At 37.8% G+C, this 22281-nt stretch overlaps 1 protein-coding gene across 1 annotated transcript in view; it reads right to left on the bottom strand.

The window, feature by feature from the left end:
• Window positions 1-13: 13 nt before the first annotated feature.
• GOPC (golgi associated PDZ and coiled-coil motif containing) overlaps window positions 14-22281 on the bottom strand; it is a 46061-nt gene continuing 23793 nt past the window's right edge. The window contains exons 3-8 of the mRNA XM_006262522.4: window positions 10946-11121; window positions 8920-9085; window positions 7539-7634; window positions 6193-6357; window positions 4857-5037; window positions 14-3606 (exon numbers count right to left, since the gene is read on the bottom strand). Of these exons, the coding sequence (XP_006262584.3) occupies window positions 3488-3606; window positions 4857-5037; window positions 6193-6357; window positions 7539-7634; window positions 8920-9085; window positions 10946-11121 (903 nt within the window). The 3' untranslated portion in view covers window positions 14-3487. The remainder of the gene's footprint in view (window positions 3607-4856; window positions 5038-6192; window positions 6358-7538; window positions 7635-8919; window positions 9086-10945; window positions 11122-22281) is intronic.

A 22281-nucleotide genomic window follows, 5' to 3' on the forward strand; every position in this document is an offset into this window, starting at 1 on the left:
TCAGAAACCATCATAATGCATAAGGTTCCATCTTTATTTACAGGCTAATAAAAATATTAAACTCATCTTAACTAGGTATAATACATATGTTGTAAAATGTTATCTCCTACAAATATGAGTCCAAGAAAAGAAAAGTGTTTGGAGAGATTATACAATAAATATATGTGAACACATATCTATGAATCAATGCATATGCAGTAAGCCTGAGACGGACACAAAACCTCCCCACCATAGTAAACACATCTCTACCAAGCAAACACTAAACAGAACTTTTCATCCAAATTACATATAACGTTCTTAAGCATCTTTCGTAAGTTAAATATACTCTTAGTGGACACTGGTCCCAAATGTCCTTGAAGTCATCCACCTTTAAATCATCAAGAAATACCCCACTTAAGAATATTAAAATAGTCAAGGAATTATCCACTCAAAACTGAAGATTGTTAATCTTTAGAACTTTGTTTTATTCTTTGAAGTAAAATATATACAAGTAAACAGTGTTTTATATATTAAAAAAAAAAAAAATGAAAGCCTGAATACTGACTGTCCTTGAAAATTTTTCATTCAACCCCTGGGAACCAGTGGGTTTGAGTGCTCCAGTCACTGGTATCAGAGGAAAATACATATTTATACATTGCATCTGGAAATCTCAACTTATTAAACATTTGTCATCTCAAAAGTGAATTTCTGTCTCAGTATCACAAGAGCAAATCTGCGTTGTGGTACCAACTAGTAAGAAAAATGGGGTACAGCCACACTATCCTTTTGCAGTAGCATCTCAGCAACATTTTCTAATTCAGGGGTTCCCAAACAAAGTTTAGATAAATTAATAAGTGGCACACTTGCTTTGGCTATTCTGGCCACCTTCCCACCACTATACTGTTAATTTTGCTGATCTTATATATAGGAAAATCAAAGCAGGGTGAAAAAAATGTGAATATATAGGAAGTGTGACAGGGCTATAAGAAATCAGTTATGACAGGTTGCTAAAGACATTTCTTTCTGTCCAACCTCAAGGTGGAGGTGACCAAACACATTTGAAGTGGTTCTAGGGTGTGAATGGAGTGAGAATGGACTTTCTCTTTTCCAAATGATAAAGATCCCTGGTGCAGCCTCCCTAGAAAACATTTATTTAAATGCAAGATTATCTTAGAATGATACAATGTGCTCAGTGCTGCAATCACATTTTGAGTACACCTTGCTGGGCTGACTCTACATTTGACAACTTGAAAAACGAGTGTCTGGATGCAACATTACTGCAATGAGTTCACCTGCTAAAATGCACCTGAAAGATTCATGTACGATATGAAGCTTCAAATGCACAGAAAGTAGCTTTCATGAACAACTGGTGATACTTCCTACTTACTTGGTCCTACTTTTAAAGACTAGCTTCTGTACAGAAGCATAGCTATACATTTAGACTAAACACACAGTGTAAGAGTGGCTATTATAAAAAAAGAAAAAAGGAAAACTGACCATAAATGAAGTGATTTAGTTGCACGAATGGAACCGTGCACCAAATGTTCAGGTAAAGAGCAATGGTTAAAGGACTTATAAATAGCAAAATCTTTGAATAAAGTATATACATTTTAAAGATTTCTCTATAAACATATATATATATATAGTGTCCTAAGGGAGACAAGTAACTGTGTTCTACATCACAAGTATTGAACATTAGATTAAGTGATATTACTCTAAAGGCCTTTAGGTTTTTCTCTATTTATGTACATCCTATACAGTAACATTTTCAAAGCTGTCATTTCACATTAGTTTCACTCTCAAAATACAAAACCTTGTCTTTCACATTGCTGTTTAACAACCTACAGAGCAGTTAAAGAGGAGAACAGGCATTTCATGCTGGGATAAGAAAAGATATTTTACTTTTTATAGTTTGCATACGGAGTGTTGCTGTTCACTAAAATATCTACAAATACAGTCTGAGAAACTGGCAAAGGAAACCACCCTTGATGCCACATTTTCCAACTGTGCCTTAGGCCTTTAGATGTACTCCGATAATTTGTTATTTTAGGATATAACTGCTCTTAGAAGGTAACAGTGTTTCACTTCAACTTTAACAAATGAAATGATGGCTGTGGACAGTTTTAAAAGAGGACAAAAACCGTTTTAAAAGAGGACGAAAAGCTTGCTGCTTGACAGTGTGTATCAGATGTTCCAATACAATTAACTGTTACATCTGTCCCCTCCTATAGCAGTTTAAATGAGCTAAAATGCTGAAACTTTAAAACTCTGAATAAAACAGGGTTAGTTACAATGGCTTTGTTCTACTTGGACTGCTATAAGAACAGGCAGATTAATAATTTACACTGAAATATATTATATTGTGTTTCTGTGCAACTGTTTCATTGACCATTCCTTTGACAGTGCAACTTATGTTTGTCCACACCCCATATGTCGTCAGACTGCCATGCCATGACATACCAAGGGCTAGATACTATGTGTTCCTGAGCACCTCCTCCAGGGTATCAAGCATTATTAAACACCCACTCATTTAAAGAGAATTTTATTGGAAAATAAAGTATGCTCAGTACCCATCAAAAAGTGCTCTGCCCCACACAAGATCAAGCTCCATAAGGAACAACTCAAAATGTATAAAACCAATTCTTGCTAGTTCTAACTGTATTCATTCAGTGCTGAATACATAATACTCAGATAAAACACACAAGGGCAGACATAATTCTGAATGAGCTCGAAGCCATTTTTACACTAATTTTGCATTTTATAAAACACAGTTCAAATACTTTTGGAGAATAGTTCAAGCACATCAGTGATTGGCAGTGAACTGTTAAAGAAGGTAAATAATTCTAAAAATTTCTTCATGCTTAAAGTGATTGTGGGTTGGAAGATCAGAATTTACAATAAATACTCAATTGTTCTTTCCACTTTTTGTTGGTTTTTTTTTTGAAGTACAACTTCTGCTTTTTACTAATATGTGAAAATCTGAGTGACAATACTTTGTACTATTGTTTTAAATTGCAGTTCAAAACTCAGGGATGAAATGGTATAAACTTGCTTTTCCCTTTAACATTTAAAGGCTATTTCACATCAAAATGCTGTTAATTCTATCCTTCTACTAAGTGGCAAAAAACTAAAAAGAAATTGGCAGACTTGAGTCTATCCCCACGCTGCAGATTAATAAAATTCTACATTGAATATATTCAGATACTTTTTTTTGGAAGCCACATGCTTTGGTGCTTACAGTTCAAAGAAACTTCATTTTACATGCAGTATGTTAAATAGTGTGTGTCACAGGAAAAAACAAACAAACAATAAGAACAGTTTTACACATTTAGAATTGCTCACAACGAAGCCCTGAGGTCTTGACTTCTCTGTTTTCCCAGCCACCAGTAATACAGGTTCCCTTTAACTTTTAATAGTCCTTTTACAATCTAGAATGGTATACAAGATTTGGAATAGTCTATGTTGATTAGCAGTCTTTCCCAAAGAAGTGATCAGTCCAGTTGATTTTTTAGGATAAGGACTCAGCAGAATTTGCTAGTTTTGGTGCAGTCTCTTCTAAGGGAGTTTCAACTGAATTTCCTAGGTCTCCATTTTCATGTCCATCAATACTCGGCTTCTTGTCAAACCCTGCAAGTTAAACACATATTTTAAAGGAGCCAAGGTTATCTTCAGAATTACAGATGCTACTTGGAAAGCTTCCTGAAATTATAATGAAAATTTTAGCTAAGACTCTTAGATGATAAGAAAATCAGCAGTGCCCTGTGAAGAAAAAAAAGTTATACTTCTCTAATCTAAAATAAATATCCCAAAATGTAAGCAAATATTGAACGACGGGAATTTGATGACACAGACTGGGACTGACCAAGAATCAAAACAGAAATTATGAAAATGGTTAATTTTCAACATGGGAAAAGGTGAAGAGAGTGAAAATTTGCAAATGACAAAAGATGTTTAAAGACCTTACAAAGTCAGGTGAATTGGCTGAACTTAATCTATTATCATGCAATTAATAGAACATTAGTTTTAAAATGTATGGAAAGAATGATTAATTCTACAGTCAAACAGGTATGTATAAGAAGTTTTGGCTTTTAAAATCATAGAATAATACAAATTAAGGGCTGGAAGGGACTTCAAAAGATCATGAAGTCCAACCCCACTTCTCTGGGAAGGAATACTCCCGAGATCAAATGATTCCAGCAAGGTGTCTGTCCACTCTCCCCTGGAACACTTCCAATGTTGGGGACTGCACCACCTCCTTGAAGAGTCTATTCCAGATTCTGGTCACCCCTACCATAATGAAGTACTTCCTTACATCCAGCCTGAAACCATCCTCTAACAGTTTGTGACCATTGCTCCTTGTCCTCCCCTGGGGTGTCCTACTGAACAGTTTTTCTCCCAGCTCCTGATAATCACTCCTTACATACTTCTAGATGGCCACCAAGTCCCCCCACAGTCTTCTCTTCCCCAGGCTGAACAGTCCCAGAGCCCTTAGTCTTTCCTCATAAGGTTTGTTTTCCAGGCCCTTAATCATTCTTGTGGCCCTTCTCTGGACCCTTTCAAGATTCTCCGTGTCTTCTTTGAAGTGCAGCATCCAGACCTGGATATAGCACTCCAGCCAGGTCCTACCCACAATGAAGCCATGCCATGTCATGCTATGATCCTGCTAGTTGAGGTCCTGCCTGCAACATGACCTGCCCACAACGAAACCATGTTGGGTATCCTTCAGCATCATGCCTTCTCCCACTCTCTCATAAATTGACTTTTTGATAAATTTTGTTGAAAATTTTATCCAGTACTGGAGGTCAAACTGACTGGCCTATAGGTTCCCAGATCCTCTCTCCTCCCTTTCTTAAAATGCATTTAAAAAAAAAGTTTACCTTGTGATGGTTTGACAGTCACATCTGCATCTTTCCTACTAGAACCTGAATTTCCACCTGCCTCCAATTCATCAAGATACAGACGATAGCGATGTCCACTCTCGTCCTCATATTCTACATTTTCATCATCTGAGTCCACTTCTGGAGCAACATACACCACTTCAAACTCAATTTCCCCTCTCTAAAACAAAATCAAGATTATCATGTCACTGGGATTATTCAGATTGGAGAAGAGATGACTGAGGGGGCAGGGAGGTGGTCAAGAACAGTCTTGAAATACAGGAAACCCTCACTATTTGCAGGTTCGGCATTCGCGGTTTCAAAAATATTTGAGAATGCTGAACCCGCTTCTTAAATATACCTACAGGAGCTCCTCGGGAGTTCCGTGCTTGCCGCCACCACACTCCCACTGTCGCCAGAGAAAGCCGTGCCCCCCCCCGGGCACTGAATTCATGAACGCAGTGCCTTATTCGCAGATTTCACCATTCGCAGGGGATACGAGAACATATCCCCCGCGAATGGCGAGGGTCACCTGTACACTAATGAGTGTTAAAAAAAAGAATAAATTATTCTCTGTGGCCGGACAGTATAAGCAGTAACTGTCTTAAACTACAAGAACGGAAATTTAGGTTAGATATTAGAAAGAACTTTTTAAGTATGAGAGTGGGTAAGCACTGAAGCAGATTACATATGAGATTTTGAATCCTGATCTTGGAAATGTTTAAGAGCAGGCTAAATGATCACTTGACTGGGATGGTTTAAATAAAAATGATCTTGGTTTGAGGCAGTGGATAGGCCAGATTAATTGAGGTCTCTATTTTCTATGATTAATCCACAGAAATTAATATCAATCTCCGTTACTGTTGAATACAACATTGAAATACGAGAGACAAGGGCATGGAGCTAATACATATCTATGGGGTCCACAGGAAATTTTGAATTCTCAAACTGAATTGGGTAGAACAAGGCTGTCCTATCCTGGAGAGGCCTCCACCATAACACAAGCATCCCTCTCCCTACTTCCCCCCTCCACTGTGTGGGGGCCCCAGGTTTCCCCAAACCACAGGCTCCCTAGGACTGTGCCACTTCACCACAGACTGTGCCGTTCCACCCTGTGCTGCCCCCAGGGCTAGGGACAGAAGTGGAAGGTGGAGGAAAGAGGCAGAGATGGAGCCCAGAGATCCTGGCAGCAGCAGCAGCAACTGGAGCAGTGGGAAAAATGACACCTAGTTAGGAGCTCAGTCTTGAAACTAACCCCTTAAGCTGCATGTTGGACCGCCCTGGGATAGAAGAAAGGCCATGCATTAAGGCACTAATGAATAGCACTATAGACTACCTGCTGGGAAAGAATTGTTACAGCTTCTTTGTGTTTGGCATCCCTCAGATTGACACCGTTGACTGCCAGAATGGCATCTCCAACGTGCAGCCCTCCACATCGGTCAGCAGGTTGACCAGGGTGGATTTCTGAAATTAGTATAGGAACACCATGCTCCTTCCCACCCTATCAAAACAAAACACAAGAAAAAGTTTTTTTTTTTAAATTATTGTTGAAAGAAATCAGCATTCTATTCACAGCTTTGTTTCAGTTCTTATAGAGAAAATTACCCACAATGTTTTTCGGAAAAGTATTTATGTAATGATGCTCAACCTTGTTCATTTGTCTGTAGGGAATGAATCTCAGACACATACTCAAGGAGTTCCAGGACTTAATTCTGATAATAATAAAATATTTTAAGCCAATATACCAAGTTGATCAATCAAGTTAAAAAAATATGTATTGGATACTAAATTATTCGTAAGCTCCTATACACATTACATATAATATAGAAGTTATGGCAAAAACCTTTAAACTCATGTCCCTAGAAGTTAAATATCAATCAACAGAAATCAAAGTCCCTTGATTTTCAGAGCTGTAAGTCCTTTTGGATCACTACACTAGGCTTTAGAAAAAAAATCAGATCACTTAGTTTTGTGCATAAAGCCAACACATAATTAAAAACCAAAAAACCCTATTAAATGTCACTGTCCTATGAAATATTTCAGACTAATATTTGGTATTCATCAGATATTTTCATTTTAAACCATCATTCTTCTTTTGACTTGACAAAGGTCATATTCATTGTTTGTGAGAATTCACCGCTGGTTTTGTTACCAAGATGCCTAAATCCAAAAATGCCGTTTAAAAAAAAAGGAATAAATAAATAAATAAATAAATAATCTAAATTATTTTGGAATCTAGATATTAAAAAAATAATAAAAGGTTTTAATTTTTCTGCACACTCTGCAATTCATCTAAAATTACTCATTAGTTTACACATGCACTCTGATGCACATGAGATGAGTGTAAAAGTGGTAGATTAATTTTTCCAAACATTTAATAAAAAATACACAGCTAAATTTAACATCTTTGTATATTTTAGAGGATTTTTTTTTTAAATACCTGCTTATGTAACCAATTTTCTATTGTTCTTCAACAAAGTTGGTATCAAAAGAATTTTAGTGGCATTTCTTCAAGCAGATAACTGCTGATCTACAACAACATAATTCATCCAGCTGCCAAGAATTAAAACCATTGGCAGCTACAGTAATGCCCATCATCTTCTCCATAAATTATATGGATAGGGTAACAGTTAACTGTACATAAAAAGTAGGAAGTAGAAAATAAATGTAAATATGTATTACTGTGATTGAAATGCCTAGTCCTTCATGGTCTTCTTTGACTAGAAGAACTTTTCTGATTGGACCAACACCTTGACTCTTCTTCAAGGAATCTGGATCCTAGTTTAACAAGTGAAAAAGCATTAATGAGAGTTTGAAGAAACTTTGATTGTTGTTTTTCAAGCGTGGAAGGATAATATACAAGCATCAGATAAGCTACATGAGTACAAGCCAGCCCAAATGATAAGATTATACCACTCACCCTTATTCCTGATTACAGTGGGCGCATCTATACAAGACACTAAATGCGCAGTAGATTAATTCGACTGTGCATTAGCGTGTCACAGCAAAAGCTGTGCTAATATCCTAATGCACAGTCGAATTAGTCCACTGCACATTAGCATCACATAAAGACTGTATGCTGATGCCACTGTGCAGTATTGCCAGTTACTGTGCAGTCAGTTAGTACCTATTATTACAGATACTAAACTTAATGCACAGTAACAACAGCGAATTAATGAACATACAGACGCAGCTAGTGTAGTGTTCCTAGATTAGCAAGAGATACACAAGGCAGAAGATGACTCCTGAAAAGAGATGGACCACAAAAAAAAACAAACTAAACAAAACATTTTTGGGACACATCATAGGCCCATCATTGGAAATATGTAACAATGCTGGACGTTATACTGACAAAAAGTGAATAGAAAAACCAGTTAAGATATAGTTTCATAATTCAGCAAATAGAAAAAAAATGCCTGGGATTGCCTATTATATCTTAAATAAGAAATAACGTATTATTCAACTTTTCTTTTGCTATTGAATTTTGTAAAATTGCTGTTGCCATCACATTACGAAAAAACCCTTGCTTCAAAATATATCTATAGGATACATTTAAAAAAAAAGAATGAATGATTTTGTGCCTAATTTAAGATTAATCTTAATTTAATTTAAGATTCTATTTTTAAAAACTTTTTCTGAAAAAAAAAAAAAGGATTCTTTGTTGCATCTGTTGACACCCCCTAAAATCCCTAAACCTTTTTGAAAAATCTAAGTAGAAATTTCAGTCCATCCTTAATGTTAACAAAAATTGTTTGATAAACAAATTTGTTAAAACCAACATAGATAACTAAATCTGCACTTCTAAATCTATATGCAAGCACCTAAAGAGAAGGAATCCAATTTTAACGAATCTTGAGCACCTACAACTTCCAAATATAAAGTCATTTTATGAATATACATAATACCATGATAACTCGTATTTGTGGTTACATTCCTTTGAGACAACAAATTGGAACAAAACAATGAAATGAGGAATCACACATTTTAGTTCTCCCTGGAAAACAGCAACTGATAGTTCACTGATGTCAGGGGAAGGGAAAAAAAAAATCAATTGTTAACTTACATGTCCTGGTGGTGCTTGCATTGGTCGTTTCAGGTCATTACGACCCCGACATGCTCTAATAACAGTTTTGTGACGGTGCAGGTGAATTTCAGCTTCAAGCTGGTTCCAGAGTTTATCATGAGCAGGTCCCTTCATATCTCGACCTAATAACTGAATCTGTTGAACCCTATGCAGTAAGAAAGGAAAGAGGCTAAACACATATCACAACTGAAAACTGAGGTATTCCACTACTCACAATTCATTTCCCCCATCATACTGCAATGGCTTAACTGGAATAATCAAAATAGTACAACAACAACAGCGCTAAGGAACTGGACAAAGCGCTTCCTGAAATGTTAGCATCCATGGATTGCTGCATTCTATCCTGCAATACTCAGAACACCTTGTGAAAGCAAATACTTAGGCTGCTTACAGACGTGAAACATCCCCACTCCCCACCTCTCCAAAACTCTGGTGCTTTAAACTTGGTGCACTCCTATGCCGTGCCCAGCACATGCCCAGAAGAGGCATCATGCTAGTTGGATCCAGCTTGCCCAACGCATGTGTAGACTGGGTGTTTTAGTGCGGCTTTTATGGCATTTTTATATAATACCTGATTGAGTCAGCTTTAGATAAAAGCACCAAAAAGTAGTACTGAAACACCCAATCTATATGGACACTTCAGCGTCAGGTTGAACTAATATGCTGCTGCTTCCAGTAGAGTGTTTTGTTTTGTTTTGGTTTTTTTTAATGTCTGTAAGCAGCCATAGTCTATCAAGTGAAGCTCTTTCCTCCCGATCCCATCTCCTGGTTAAATCAGCTTTAACTGCATGCCCTCTGGTCCCTGCCTCTCTGTAACACTTTTAATTTTGGACCTGCCTCAAAGGTTCAAACCAAAAAGAGAGGTAAATACTTGGGGCAAAAATGCCAACCACTTCTCAAGGTCTGGGCAGAAGAAATTGTCTGGCAATGCAGAGAGCTGCAGCAATAGCAAAGGAAGCTCTCCTCTCCCTTACAAATCAAAGGTCCCAAACCCTTTTCTGGAAGCAGCCTTGTGGACTTGTCTTAGGGGACACTGAATGAAATTATAGCAAAGAATAAAATGAAAAAAAGAGGTAACATTGTAATTCAAGAAAAGTAGCAAGAGCAATTCTGTAGAGGAATACTGTATTTAAGAGTAGTTTAGAAAGACAAAAGGAACCTAACAAGATGTATGCAGATGTTCACCATTACTGTAGCAGTATTTTAAATCCCCTTCTCACATTTTCATCTCAAATGCCCATTTAGATTTTAGGAATCAGTACCTGTGGTAGAGATGATATCTTTTATTAGACCAACTAGATATTTGCAAAGAAATGTTCTTTATTTGCAAGATAAATAATTTTTTTTTGCAAATATCTAGTTGGTCTAATAAAAGATATCACCTCTACTTTTAGGAAAAGGACTATGACTTTCTATATTCTAGTACATATTTAAGCACAATTGGCTTCCATCTCCAAGTGACCTGCTACCAAGTTATAGTGACTTTATGCATGCAAACACAGTATGTTTAATTTTCCTTTGGGGTTTGGTACAAATAGTTTCTTTCAGAACCTTTGGGAAATCGACTTACTTTAACTAGTTTAATAGCCTTTCATGAAGCTAAGGAAAATAAACTTCAGTTCTTCTGAAAGATCTTCTGAAAGATCTCTCTCCTTTACCTGGAGAAATGAAGTGTGTTTTTCCTTACATTAATCATCTGATATCTACCTGACCCAGAGTATTCATACCAAAGCCTGGGCAAAAGAACATGCATTTCCCAGAGATACTAACCAGATGCTAACTTCAGTAAGCAATGGGCACACTGCTGCTTTACCTTCAGCAGTAAGAGGAACATAAGACCTAAGGGCAAGTTTGTCCAAACTTGCCAAAAAACTGAATCTCAAAAATTGTTACAAAAACTACCAGTTCCTGAGAGTCCTAGTTATGGAACAACATGGAGCAAAAGAACAGTCCTGTCTCTGTGAGCAACATTTGAATGGACTGGACCCGAACTGATTTTACTAACCTTCCAGCTAGTTCTTTATCTAAATATTTGGCTGCCAATCTTGCTCCATAAACCTCGGCCTGGAGCACAGCTATGTGTCGACGAAGTGCTTCATTTTCTTTCCTCAGTAACTTCACCTCAGCTTCCAGCTGAGCTTCTTTGACCTTTTCTTTCTTATTGGCTTCCAGTTCTCTCTCCTAAGAAAGAAAGAAAGAAAGAAAGACAGACATGCCAGTGAGGTTTTATCTTAGTTACAGGACCAGCATTAAACATTTCTGCAAACAAACATGAAATAATTGCTGTACTGCAAACAATGCTTTATTCCACTTAGAAAGGGCTGTGGTGTCACAGCTTTTTCCTTTATAGCAAGGAGACTCATAAAAAACAAGATTGTATTAGTATTACTTATCCCTTTATCACTATAACCTTTTCCTGTCTTCCAGAGCAAAATTAAAAAAAAAAAAAAGAAGAGATTTTCAGAGACACTAAGGTACCCAATTTTACAAACAGCCCTTTTGAAAATGTCCCCTATAAATAACTCCTCACTTAAAGACTTACCAAGAAAACCTGTATACAACACAATTATCAATTTAAGATTAAATGATTCAAAACAATATTATGACATTGTTTGATAGGTCTGGGGAGATGCTGTAGCTGTGATGGTCCCAGAAAAATGTACAGGGCAAGGATTTTTGTGGGCGATACCTTTTATTGGACCAAATGGACAGTTGGGGCGGGATATACACAAGTTTTCGGAGGTACTTGAGGAAAGTACCCACATAAATCCTTGCTTCTCATGATTAAGAGAAAAAAAATGTCAGACATAATCTGGTTATAACGAAACGTGTGTTAAATTACAAAATAAAAGTAGGCAAATTCCAAATATATGACACATCAGCAACCATCTCTCTGAAAGATATTGAGACTTTAGAAATTACTGGAAGTTTTAGAAATTATTAGTCTGATTCCAAAGGGAATAACATGCTACATAGTCTTTTACAGATTCAATACCAGCCACATATCAGATACTAATTTCTCCACCATTTTTTAACTTAATATACTAATCAGCAGCATTTAAGCTGCATCTCTCCCAACCAATATGAAGCAACTATCTGCCTTCACTAAATGGTATGATTTATTCCTATGTGCTCTGTATTGCAAAAAACTAACAAATGGTATTTAGCTTTTTACAAACATACACATCATATTTAACAAAAATAAAGAAAATGCCCCAGCAGAAAAAGTACTGGAAAAAAGAAGCCATCATATATTTATAAAATAGTTTCAATGACCAACTCCACAGTCCTGAAATAATCTGGATCTCTGATTTAATACATGTGCTGCACTGGTTAGGTAGATTTTTTTTTTCCCTAATTTTTTTTTAATTTAAAAAAAAAATAAATTTGAAGATTTCCAAATCAGCCCCATGATGTTACTTTTGGAGAAACTCAATATATTAAGTTACTAATATTATTTAGGTTACCAAGTGCTATTCGTATTCCAACAGCAACCTCAATGTGTCAGGCATTATCCACACACTGGAAAGACAGTCTACAATCAAAGGTGACAAACAACAGACAAAGAAGAGATGGGGATAAGGATCAAAATATATTGGACAGCAGCAAAGTAATCACGGCACTGACAGACTTAAAAGGAATAAGGGGCGAAGGTTGAGATACTGATGACAGGCAGTTATATTCAGTAAGATGAAGAGTGGGTCAAAGGAAGAGAAAGAAAGGAGGCAGTGAAAGTTTGGGAAGACTTGTTCCTTCCACATGCACAGCAGCCACAATGAAGGGAGAAGGGGGAACCTATTAGTGTTTTATAGGACTCCCCCCCCCCCCCCCCATTTACTTTAGGTATTTGCTAATAAACTTTTAAAATAAATATTTTTCATAAACTTTGTTTTATTGTGTAGGCACTTAGGACAGGATTCAACTTCAAAGGTAAGAACCATCCCCCTTCTCTGTATATGAATATCCTCATTATAGGAATAGGCTTACCCTCCCAGAGATGTACCCAAGTTTCGTTCTTCCTATAAAAGTACTTCACATGCTCAAAGGTAGCACTTACATTATTCAGGTAATTCAGAGTTGGTCACAAGCTGCATTTTGATCATCCACTGGGTGAAACACAATTCTACCCTTAGATTTCCCCAACTGTTCCTGAGGGTCACTGATTCAGAGAAATGGCATTTTGAATATTGGAAAAGTATGATTAGAAATCCACAGACTCTTTCCCTGCGACTTGAGGACAGGTGTGCTATTTTAAACTACTTTAAATCATTTTTTTTTAAAGTTGCTACACTTTGAGATGAAAGCTTCTTTTGAAATCATAAAAATCATCAGATTAAAAAGAACCTTTAGGGTCATCTAGTCCATGAATGACTGATGCCTCTCAAGACAAGGGGGGGTGGGGCACCATTTGTCAGTGGCAGCAAGCAGGGACCACCCGCAGATGCCAGTGTCAGCGGTGGGAAGAAAGGGGGGTCGTGAGCAGTGAGCAGAGACCGCCCACAGCTGCTGCCAAAGGTGTCAGAGGCGGGAGGGTGGCAAGTGGGGACTACCCGCAGACACAGGTGGCTGCATCAGCGGCAAGGGGAGTGGTGGTGACCACCTGTAGAAGCTGGCAGCAGCCAATCTCATGGGGGCACATCCCCCCCCCCCACCGCATCACCTATGATCTAGTCCACTCTCCCTGCACAGACACACAATTTGCTCTTCTAAACCATCCCACACAGATATGCCTAAAGATCCTTTTTGGAAACATCCAGAGAAGTCTATTCTGATTCCCTAAACAGGGATTCTCTATTGTTCTACTGATCTTATGGTTCAGAAGTTTTTCCTGAGATTTAATCTAAATTTGCTTTACTGTAGTTTAAACCTGCTGCATCATGTCCTGGCCCCTCTGGCAAAGGAAAGAATTTTTCTCCACGTTCTTGTGGCAGCCTTTTAAACATCTGAGAACTGCTAGTATGTTCCCTACTTAATCTCCTTCTCCCCAGACTAAATATATGGGCTTGCTTTCAAATCTTTTTACCACCTTTGTTGCTTGCCTCTTTCTTAGTTTCTCTATGTTTTTTATAACATAGTGCTTAACACTGGACATAGTTCTCCAGCTGAGGTGTAGGTAGTGTCAGACATGTTGGCTTTATTGACACACTGTATGGTAAAAGATACCTAGGTATGGAGAAAGCAGTCAGGACTTGTGGTAGAGGTGATATCTTTTATTAGACCAACAAGATTTTTGCAAAAAAATGCATTTAATTGCAAGCTTTTGGGTACAAACACCCTATGAATCTATGAATTCATCAGGCTTAGGAGAAAAGACTGTAAAAGTTCTCCTAGGTAGAAATGAAAGTTAGAGAACAAAGTTCAAGAAAAGGACACATGGCCAGTGTACAACTAAGATCAAGCAATGCTGGAAGAAGAGGCTTAATTCTAAAAGAAAGATGGGCTAAATAATACAGCTAAAATAAAAAAATGCCAAAGTTATTCTGGTGATTACCTGACTGCTTTACCACGAGGAAGAGAACAGATCTGGTGAGTATACCATGTTTTTTCACATACCCCCATTAAAATGTGCACCTTGTTTTGCGAAGGCAGAATGAAGGAGGAAAAAATGGCTGCATACAACAGGGACAGAACCTAATATTCAGCTCAATCACTCTCCCTTTCCTGCTCAGGCAAAGCTAGTTTTAACCCTTTCAGAGCGGAACTCTGTCACCAGCTCTTGGATAATCAGCCAAAAGCTGAAACTCTAGCTGCTGCTGAAAACTGGACTCCATGGGCAAATCTATTATTTCAAAAAGAGATAAAAACAGTTTGAAGGGATGCAAAATGGTAGAAGAGAAACTAGGACTAACAAACAGACAGCAAAACTGCTGAAGAAAGAATAGCTTGATTAGTGGAACGTGAAGACCATTAAGAGAGATAGTAATTAACACCTATGGATGAAAAAGCCATTAGCAGAAATCAGATGGAATATATTAAGCCATGAAGTTAATTGACTTCATCAGCACTGCCTTAACAGAAGTGCCACTGATGCTGCTGGGTACTTGGTTTTAAACTTTGGGGTGGATCAAAAATCAAAGTAAGGTATGACGACACCACTGCAATCCCCTGGATCTGCTCCTGCTAGACACTGTTCACATTTTTGACGAAGCTGCTGGAGGGATGAGAAGGAGAACAAGCAGCAGCCATGCTGCAGGGTCTCTATGCTTCTTTTTTGGGAAGAAAAGTCAGCTTCCCCACTTAAGAAATGCAACCCAATTAGGAAGACTAATTTTTAGGGGGAAAAAAGGGGAGTGTGGTATATGAATAAGTACAGTATTTAGTTGATGAGAAAAGAGGGAAAGGAACAGGAGTGACCTTATGGTTGAGGTCTATGATTGAAAAGGGGCATTCTCCCAGCAATGTGCATCTAGCTTAGAAGTGTATTTAAAGTGTGAGCTAGTAATATTTAACTTCCTTGACGTCTTTGGAAGAAAACATGGTATAACACAAAACACTGGTTAGGTTCTCTACAAATACCGAGGGGAATCTTTTGGTTTCAGAAAGCTGAGAAAACATCTACGGGTCATCTATCTGGTTCTGACGAGAGGAAAGAGCATTAGAATGCAGAGATAGGAAGTGAGGGTTAAAATCTTTTGTCTCTCCCCACCCTAAACTGCAACATACCATTCCTCAGATCCAATCTGGGAATTTCAACTACCATATGCATTAAGATGTACACTGCATAACATAGGTTCCTCAGCTAAATTTTTTAAAAGAATAACATATTCACCATTACATCCGTCTTCACCATCTAATGAGATATGGCCTTGAGGATGCTCTAATTTACAGCTATTGCCAATGGCTAAGGGGTAACTATAGGAGTTTGGCCAAGGCGCACACATGCCTCAGTCATATCAGCCACAAAGGTCACAGTATAAGTGAAATTACGGCAATTCTACACTATCTGGGGATTCAGTACTCTTGGGTGTACCTACTACGCTGGCTTTAGGGTTATCTGCTCCTAGGATAGGACAAAAGTGCCTTTGACAAATAGAGTCAAAAGAGAGAGTATGGTTTAGGGTTTATGCACAAGCGATCATTATTAAGACAGAATATTCATTTTTCACTCTATATAACCTAGTATTTTTATTTGAAATACTAATATTGTGTTAACAATACTTTTTTCATAGCATTTTTGTTGCTTTGGGGGCAGGGAGGGAGACTCTTCTTTATGTAGACAAAAGTCTGAGAATGTAAAATTCCTTTGATCCAGGCCATTTTTCTTACCAACCCTTGAAAGAAGTTTCTATTTTCAGTCTCTGAGATCTGACAACCACAAGCTACAGTTGTAAAATGATCCACGATATTTAAATCAATCTAAATTAATTATCTTCAAAATGGGCTTATTTCTTAAAATTTCAGTCAAGATTAATCAAATTCAACTTCCTACTTGATTCAAATCAAATTTGATGCTTCTAACACTATTTGGTTTCCATATGAAATATTAACATCCAAATGATATTAGGAATAATATAACTCAAAGGTAAATAAAATAACGTAGCTCAATTTTTCTCCCTTGTGAGTTTTCTCTTAGTCCGAGACAAAGCTTGGAAAATTACATTCCAGAATAACATGACAAAGTTGTAGCTGCATTTAAAAGATGGGATTAAACTGAAAGCTAGAACAGAACCTTAAAATACAGTGTACTGCTTGTGCTTGATGTAATTAACACAGTCCATCATTTAAGTAGTCTGTACAAACATATGTCTACATTTCTTAGCATTGAAAATTCCTACGCCAAATAAAACCACATTTATCATAATAGTAAAAGATACTTCCTTACTGTGGTATAAAAACAATGATTAACCACACACTACACTGCAACTTAGGAAAACAGCAGAGTATAGACTTGATGGGCCAAGATGAAATCATTATTTACTCTTAATATGCAAGTACCTCAGTCTTTTCATTAACCAATTAGAAGCAGATGGTACTTCCTAGTGTTTATAGTATGCCTGAGGTTCCTTTAAGCAGAAAACTGTTTTATATAAACAATATTAAACATAAACCTCCTGATTATTTACTTGTTCTCATGAACTTCTCATCTAAATGTACTCATGATGATGACAGATCACAATCCTTAATTACTTAAATTTTTTGTCAAGGAAGAAAAGCAAACTTTGAGAAGTATCTAGAAGATAAATAACTAAATTTTATTTTAATTGAACTGTGTGTTTTCCATTTTAATTGAATTGTGTGTTTAAAAATCTTGAAGTCTATCATTCACAAGGTTTAAGAAATGATTGTCTTCAGAGTTCACCACTACCAGAGAGCTCATGAGCTTAGGTATTTTAGGTATCAAAGGACTGTTAAGTTATATTAAAGCAACTTATCCCTAAAAATGGTACAGGGAAAGGGGGAAGAGGGAAAACATAACAAAATATTGAAATATGTTGCCAAAGAAAACTGAAAAATATTACAAAAATGTTTGAAATGCTTGCACAAGTTATTAAAAATTGACAGTATCTACCATGCTCTATCTATGAGCCTGAGTTGGATATTGTCAGTTTTTAATAAATTGTGTAACAGCTTAAAATTATGTTTCCATTTGCAAAAGACATAACTTGAGGATGTAAAAATACCAGACCATATCATCCCATATAAGACCCAGTAGGAGAAACAAATATGAACATGCACCAAAAAGTGCACCAAAAATAAAGAATTGTCAACAGCATTAGCTGTATAATCAACAAGAAAGGGGAAGAAACCAGATACACATCTGTTTTGTTAGCCTCCCAGCCAAAATATAATTACTGCTGCACAAAATAAAAGCATTGCCTTACATGTAAAGGTGATTTGTGGATACTTACCATCTCATCCACAGAAAGGAGAGGCTTAAGACAGAAGAAGAAAGTTCCATGATTAGAAAAACATGACAATATGGACAATATAAAGGCAGAAAGCAAGAAAATGAATGAAAATAGTCTTAAGACTGTCGGAAAGTTACTAACAATCTTTACTAAAGTGCATAATAATAAGTATGGTAATAAGTAAACTTTTTCATAAGAGCTTCTGCATTTGAAGTATGCATTGTAATAGCAAATCACTGAAAAACAGTGTTAGAGAACAGCATGCAGTAATTTCCTTATTAAATATAAATGTAGGGGAAAATTCTACAAATGCATAACATTCAATATAACGCTATCTGAATGCTCATATTTTTCTGGCAATAGTTCACTAATTTTTAGAGTACAGGCTTGCTTCTGAGCCTTTCTGAATCTAAAATTAGGTGTTTACCTACTGGATAAATCATAATTTAAATTTATAAAAATGCCTCTTAAAGTTGTACATAATGATTACGAATATGACACCATATGCAGGATAGAAGAAAGTTGCAAAAATATATATTAAGATTAAAAACAGCAGGAAACAAACTTTTGACCATAGCCACTAAAGGAAACTCCAGGCCAGGGGCAACCCCTGGCACAGGTGCCATAGCACAGCATGCAAAGGCATCTTGCTTGACACACACACTTCAGGGATGGCAGGAGAGGGGCTTGGGCTATGCCAAGACAACAAGGGTGGAGCCCCTTGTGGCTCCCTCGCCATCTGCCCTTGGCACACCAACATCTTACAAGTGGAGGTTGCGGGTGTTTTTGGCACTGCCCGAAAACACTGCCAACCCCTGCTCCAGACCCAAAAAAAGAAGAAGAAAAAGGCAAAAAGAGTGGCTGCACAGCAGGTAAAGAGAAAGGAAGGCAACGTGCTAACTGTGCTTTCAAACTACGCACTGGTGACACTGTCTTCTTTCCAAGCCTCCTGTGGACAGATTCAGATTGGTAGAAGGTCACCACTAAAACTTCCTTAAACCTAAAACTCAGATTTTCAATTTTCCCTGTCATTTAAGCAGCTTCAGTTCTGCTTGCTTAAACTTCCCAAATCTTTGTAGCTTCTATATCTAGAATGGTTTAAAGAACAGTTTCTCTCCACTAAAAAAAACCTAGACATTCCCAAAAGACAGAATAAAGCAAACTCAAAAGATAAGCCTGGAGGCTTATAAAATGAGGAAGAAGCAAGGCCCAATGCTGTATTAAGGAGAAAATGTCAGGCTAGAGTTTTAATGCGTACAGTTTCAACACAGGCAAATCCTTCAACAACAGAGGGAAATTTTACTCCTTAATCTTAACTATGGACAAAGACTTTTGTGGCTTATGCTCAGATCTGTAATCATTCCTTTAAACAAAAATTCTTAACACAAGATATAATGGAAAATTTTCAAACCTGCCTCAGTGCTGCTTTCACAAAGTTTCAAGAGTTGAAGTCTTGACTTTCAACAATACTTACAGCTAAGTAACTTTTGAAAAGGGAAAGTTACCATATATTTACTCAAATAGAAGACAACCCTGATTATAAGATGACACCCCAATAATTAGATTCCACATATGTAAAAATTTATAAATGTTATAATTTTCCAGGTACAGAATCTAACTATTGCTGTTTTGCCTTGAATTTGTCCCCCTCCCACTGCTACAGCAGGAAAAATAAATCTGGGGGGAGGGTCAGGTAGCCCCTTTCCTCTCTACTTTCCCCCAACATTTTCCCCTGGCAGCCCCTTCCCTCTCTCCTTACTGTCACACCCTGCTCTCCCTGAGAACACGGAAGTGAGAAGCAAATTAAAAAAAAAAAAGAACCTAGAAACTAAACATGGCTGTAGCAATTTGCATATAGTATCCATGCACTTAGTTCATCTATGATGCATGTTACTTCCCCCTCCCCCACCCCACCCCCCCCAATTGCTGCAAGTTTTAGCACAGGTACAGGCAGTCCTCAGACTTACGACACAATTGGATACTGAAAACCGCGTCTTAAGTCGAAACGTTGCAACTTGGAAACAATTTTCTCACAAGAAACAATGTTATAAATGGGGGATTGGTTCCTGAACCAAGGACCGATACCCTATTTTTAACAAAAATACCCCAGAATTTTGTACTCGATCAATTCTAGATGAGTAGTATAGCTACATTAATGTATTTATCTTGTAAATAGCAATCATATTGATTTGGAAGGACTTCTTTGAGGTGACTTTGCTGGACTTTTTGAAGGGTTCTTGGCTGGAGCCTTCTCAGGAGTCTTGGCTGCAGGTTTTTCTGGAGTCTTGGCTGCTTTCTTAAAGAAAGTGTCCAAGGAAGTTTGGACAGATGTTCTCCAGGGAGATGAGCGACACAGCAAACTTGTTCGCTGGTGTGGTATCGCATTGGATCACGCATTGTATAGTCAAAACTGGCATTGTAAAGTTGAAACAGGTTGTCAATTCATAAATGGTGTAAGTGTGAAACGTTGCAACTCAAAACGTTGTAAGTTGAGGGCTGCCTGTATTCCATAAACACAAAACTGACCAGCACTTTGGCACCTACCGAGCCAAAATCTATACATGCAATTATTGCGTAGCAATAAACTCCAGGATACTTTGCGCTGGAGTTTATTTTTCCGAGGCGCCTGGGACCACTGCATGTTGACCCTGGTTGGAGCAGCCCCAGCTGGCAAAGGGTCCAGGGGATCAGCCTGCTAGCCTGGCTCAATGCGCTGCAGAGGGGCTGGCTAGGGCACAATGGTGCCCTGGGGCTAGCCAGCAGGCAACCCCTACACTGAAGGACCCTCGTGCCCCAGGTGGCCCTGTCAATGTTTACACATGCATTGTGGCAATTAAATAACTCCACCATAGGGTAGTACTTGTATTTACTACCCTATGGTGGAGTTAATCCATTTATTCTGTCCTAACAGCACGTGTGGACCCTGAGACTACTGAGCAGCTAATTAGTCAGCTCTGCAGTAAATATCTCATGTACTCACACCCACTTATATGTAGTACAAACTATGAATGACATTAGTTTAAAGCCAAAGGGCTATGATTTACCACAGTTCATTGGGCTCAGCACCACCAGGGTCAACAGCATTTCAAGCCATGGTGACCCCACAACTCAGCACTGCTCAGTATGTGTGTATACTCTAGACAGCCCCTACAAAGGATCCACGTGCTAACTAGCCCCTACTCATGACTGGAAGCGGGTGTTCTTGTCATGAGTCCTTGTATGCTCCAAAAATGTATATGCAGATGAAGCACAGAGCAACCTAGTCTGGCTTCACCTTATGGAGGGCCACGCTAATCATATGCACCAGGCTGAAAGAGTGGGCAACAGAAGGAATCTGTATGAACTGTTTGGACCTTGTTTCATAAGCCAGGCATTTAAGGCTGGTAAAGAAACAGGAATAATTGGAAATGGGAAAGAAAGGGACAGCTCAGTCATGGGAGTGAAGAGGAAGTAAAAATGTATACAATGTCATGGCTCACCATGACTTGAAAAAGTCGGAGGTGAGGGGGACTGCATTTAATGGGCACTACCATATGTCTTATTCAGCTGGGCTGCACTAAGCTATTTTTGTGCTGGTTTCCCATCAGCACATTTGCCTAATGCAGGCCAAGTGTTTTACAGTCATTGTTCAGCATTGGCTGCATTTAATCAACTTCACAGTTGGCTTCCATTGCTGAGCACATGTTGCTTTTGGCAGCAATTTAATAACAGACACCATTTAGTGAGATTTCCTTGTATACAATTATAGATGAGAGGCTTTTATCTCAATGCCAACTAGGGGAAAAAAACCTTTTCTAGTATTTGAGTAAATACAGTATATTTTTTTAAATGTTACCCTATGAAAGCCGATATAACCAAATTATTATATTTTGTATATTTAATTTATGCTTATTCATATGTCCATAAAATTCCTAAAGGCTACACAAGTTTCTAATCCACCATTTTTCATATCTTTCATTATGACTTCAAATAATTTAATTTACAAAACAGTTCAGAAAGAGTAACTTGACTACTGAGTAATACATATTCTAAGTCTAAAGAAGTATAACTTATTTGATGCCAATTTCAATTGCTATGTAAATATAAATTAGTACATTATTTAATCTTGCATTTTATGTTTTCCCAAATGTTTTTTTTTTTTTTTTAATAATTTGAATAGATTGCTCTAGTTCAACCACAACTATTGGACTTGAGGCAGTAATCAATTTAGGAAAATTGTGTAGCTCATTAACACAAGAGGAGATCAAGTAAGATAAGGGGTCACCAATGTTTTTCAGCAGGGGGCTGGCTGGAATGACAAAGCTCAGGTTGGAGGCAGATGGGAATTAGTACCTGGCCACCACTGCTGCTCCTGACCAACTCTGCCACTCTGTTGCAGTGCAATGCAGCAAAAGCCACTCTCCACTGATGGGCAATCCACACAACTGCACTTCCTGCCATACCACACGTGCATGGTAGGAGGTGCGACTATGAGACTGAGTATTAGATCTCG

This window comes from Alligator mississippiensis, chromosome 1 (genome assembly GCF_030867095.1).
Source record: "Alligator mississippiensis isolate rAllMis1 chromosome 1, rAllMis1, whole genome shotgun sequence".
NCBI lineage: Eukaryota > Metazoa > Chordata > Crocodylia > Alligatoridae > Alligator > Alligator mississippiensis.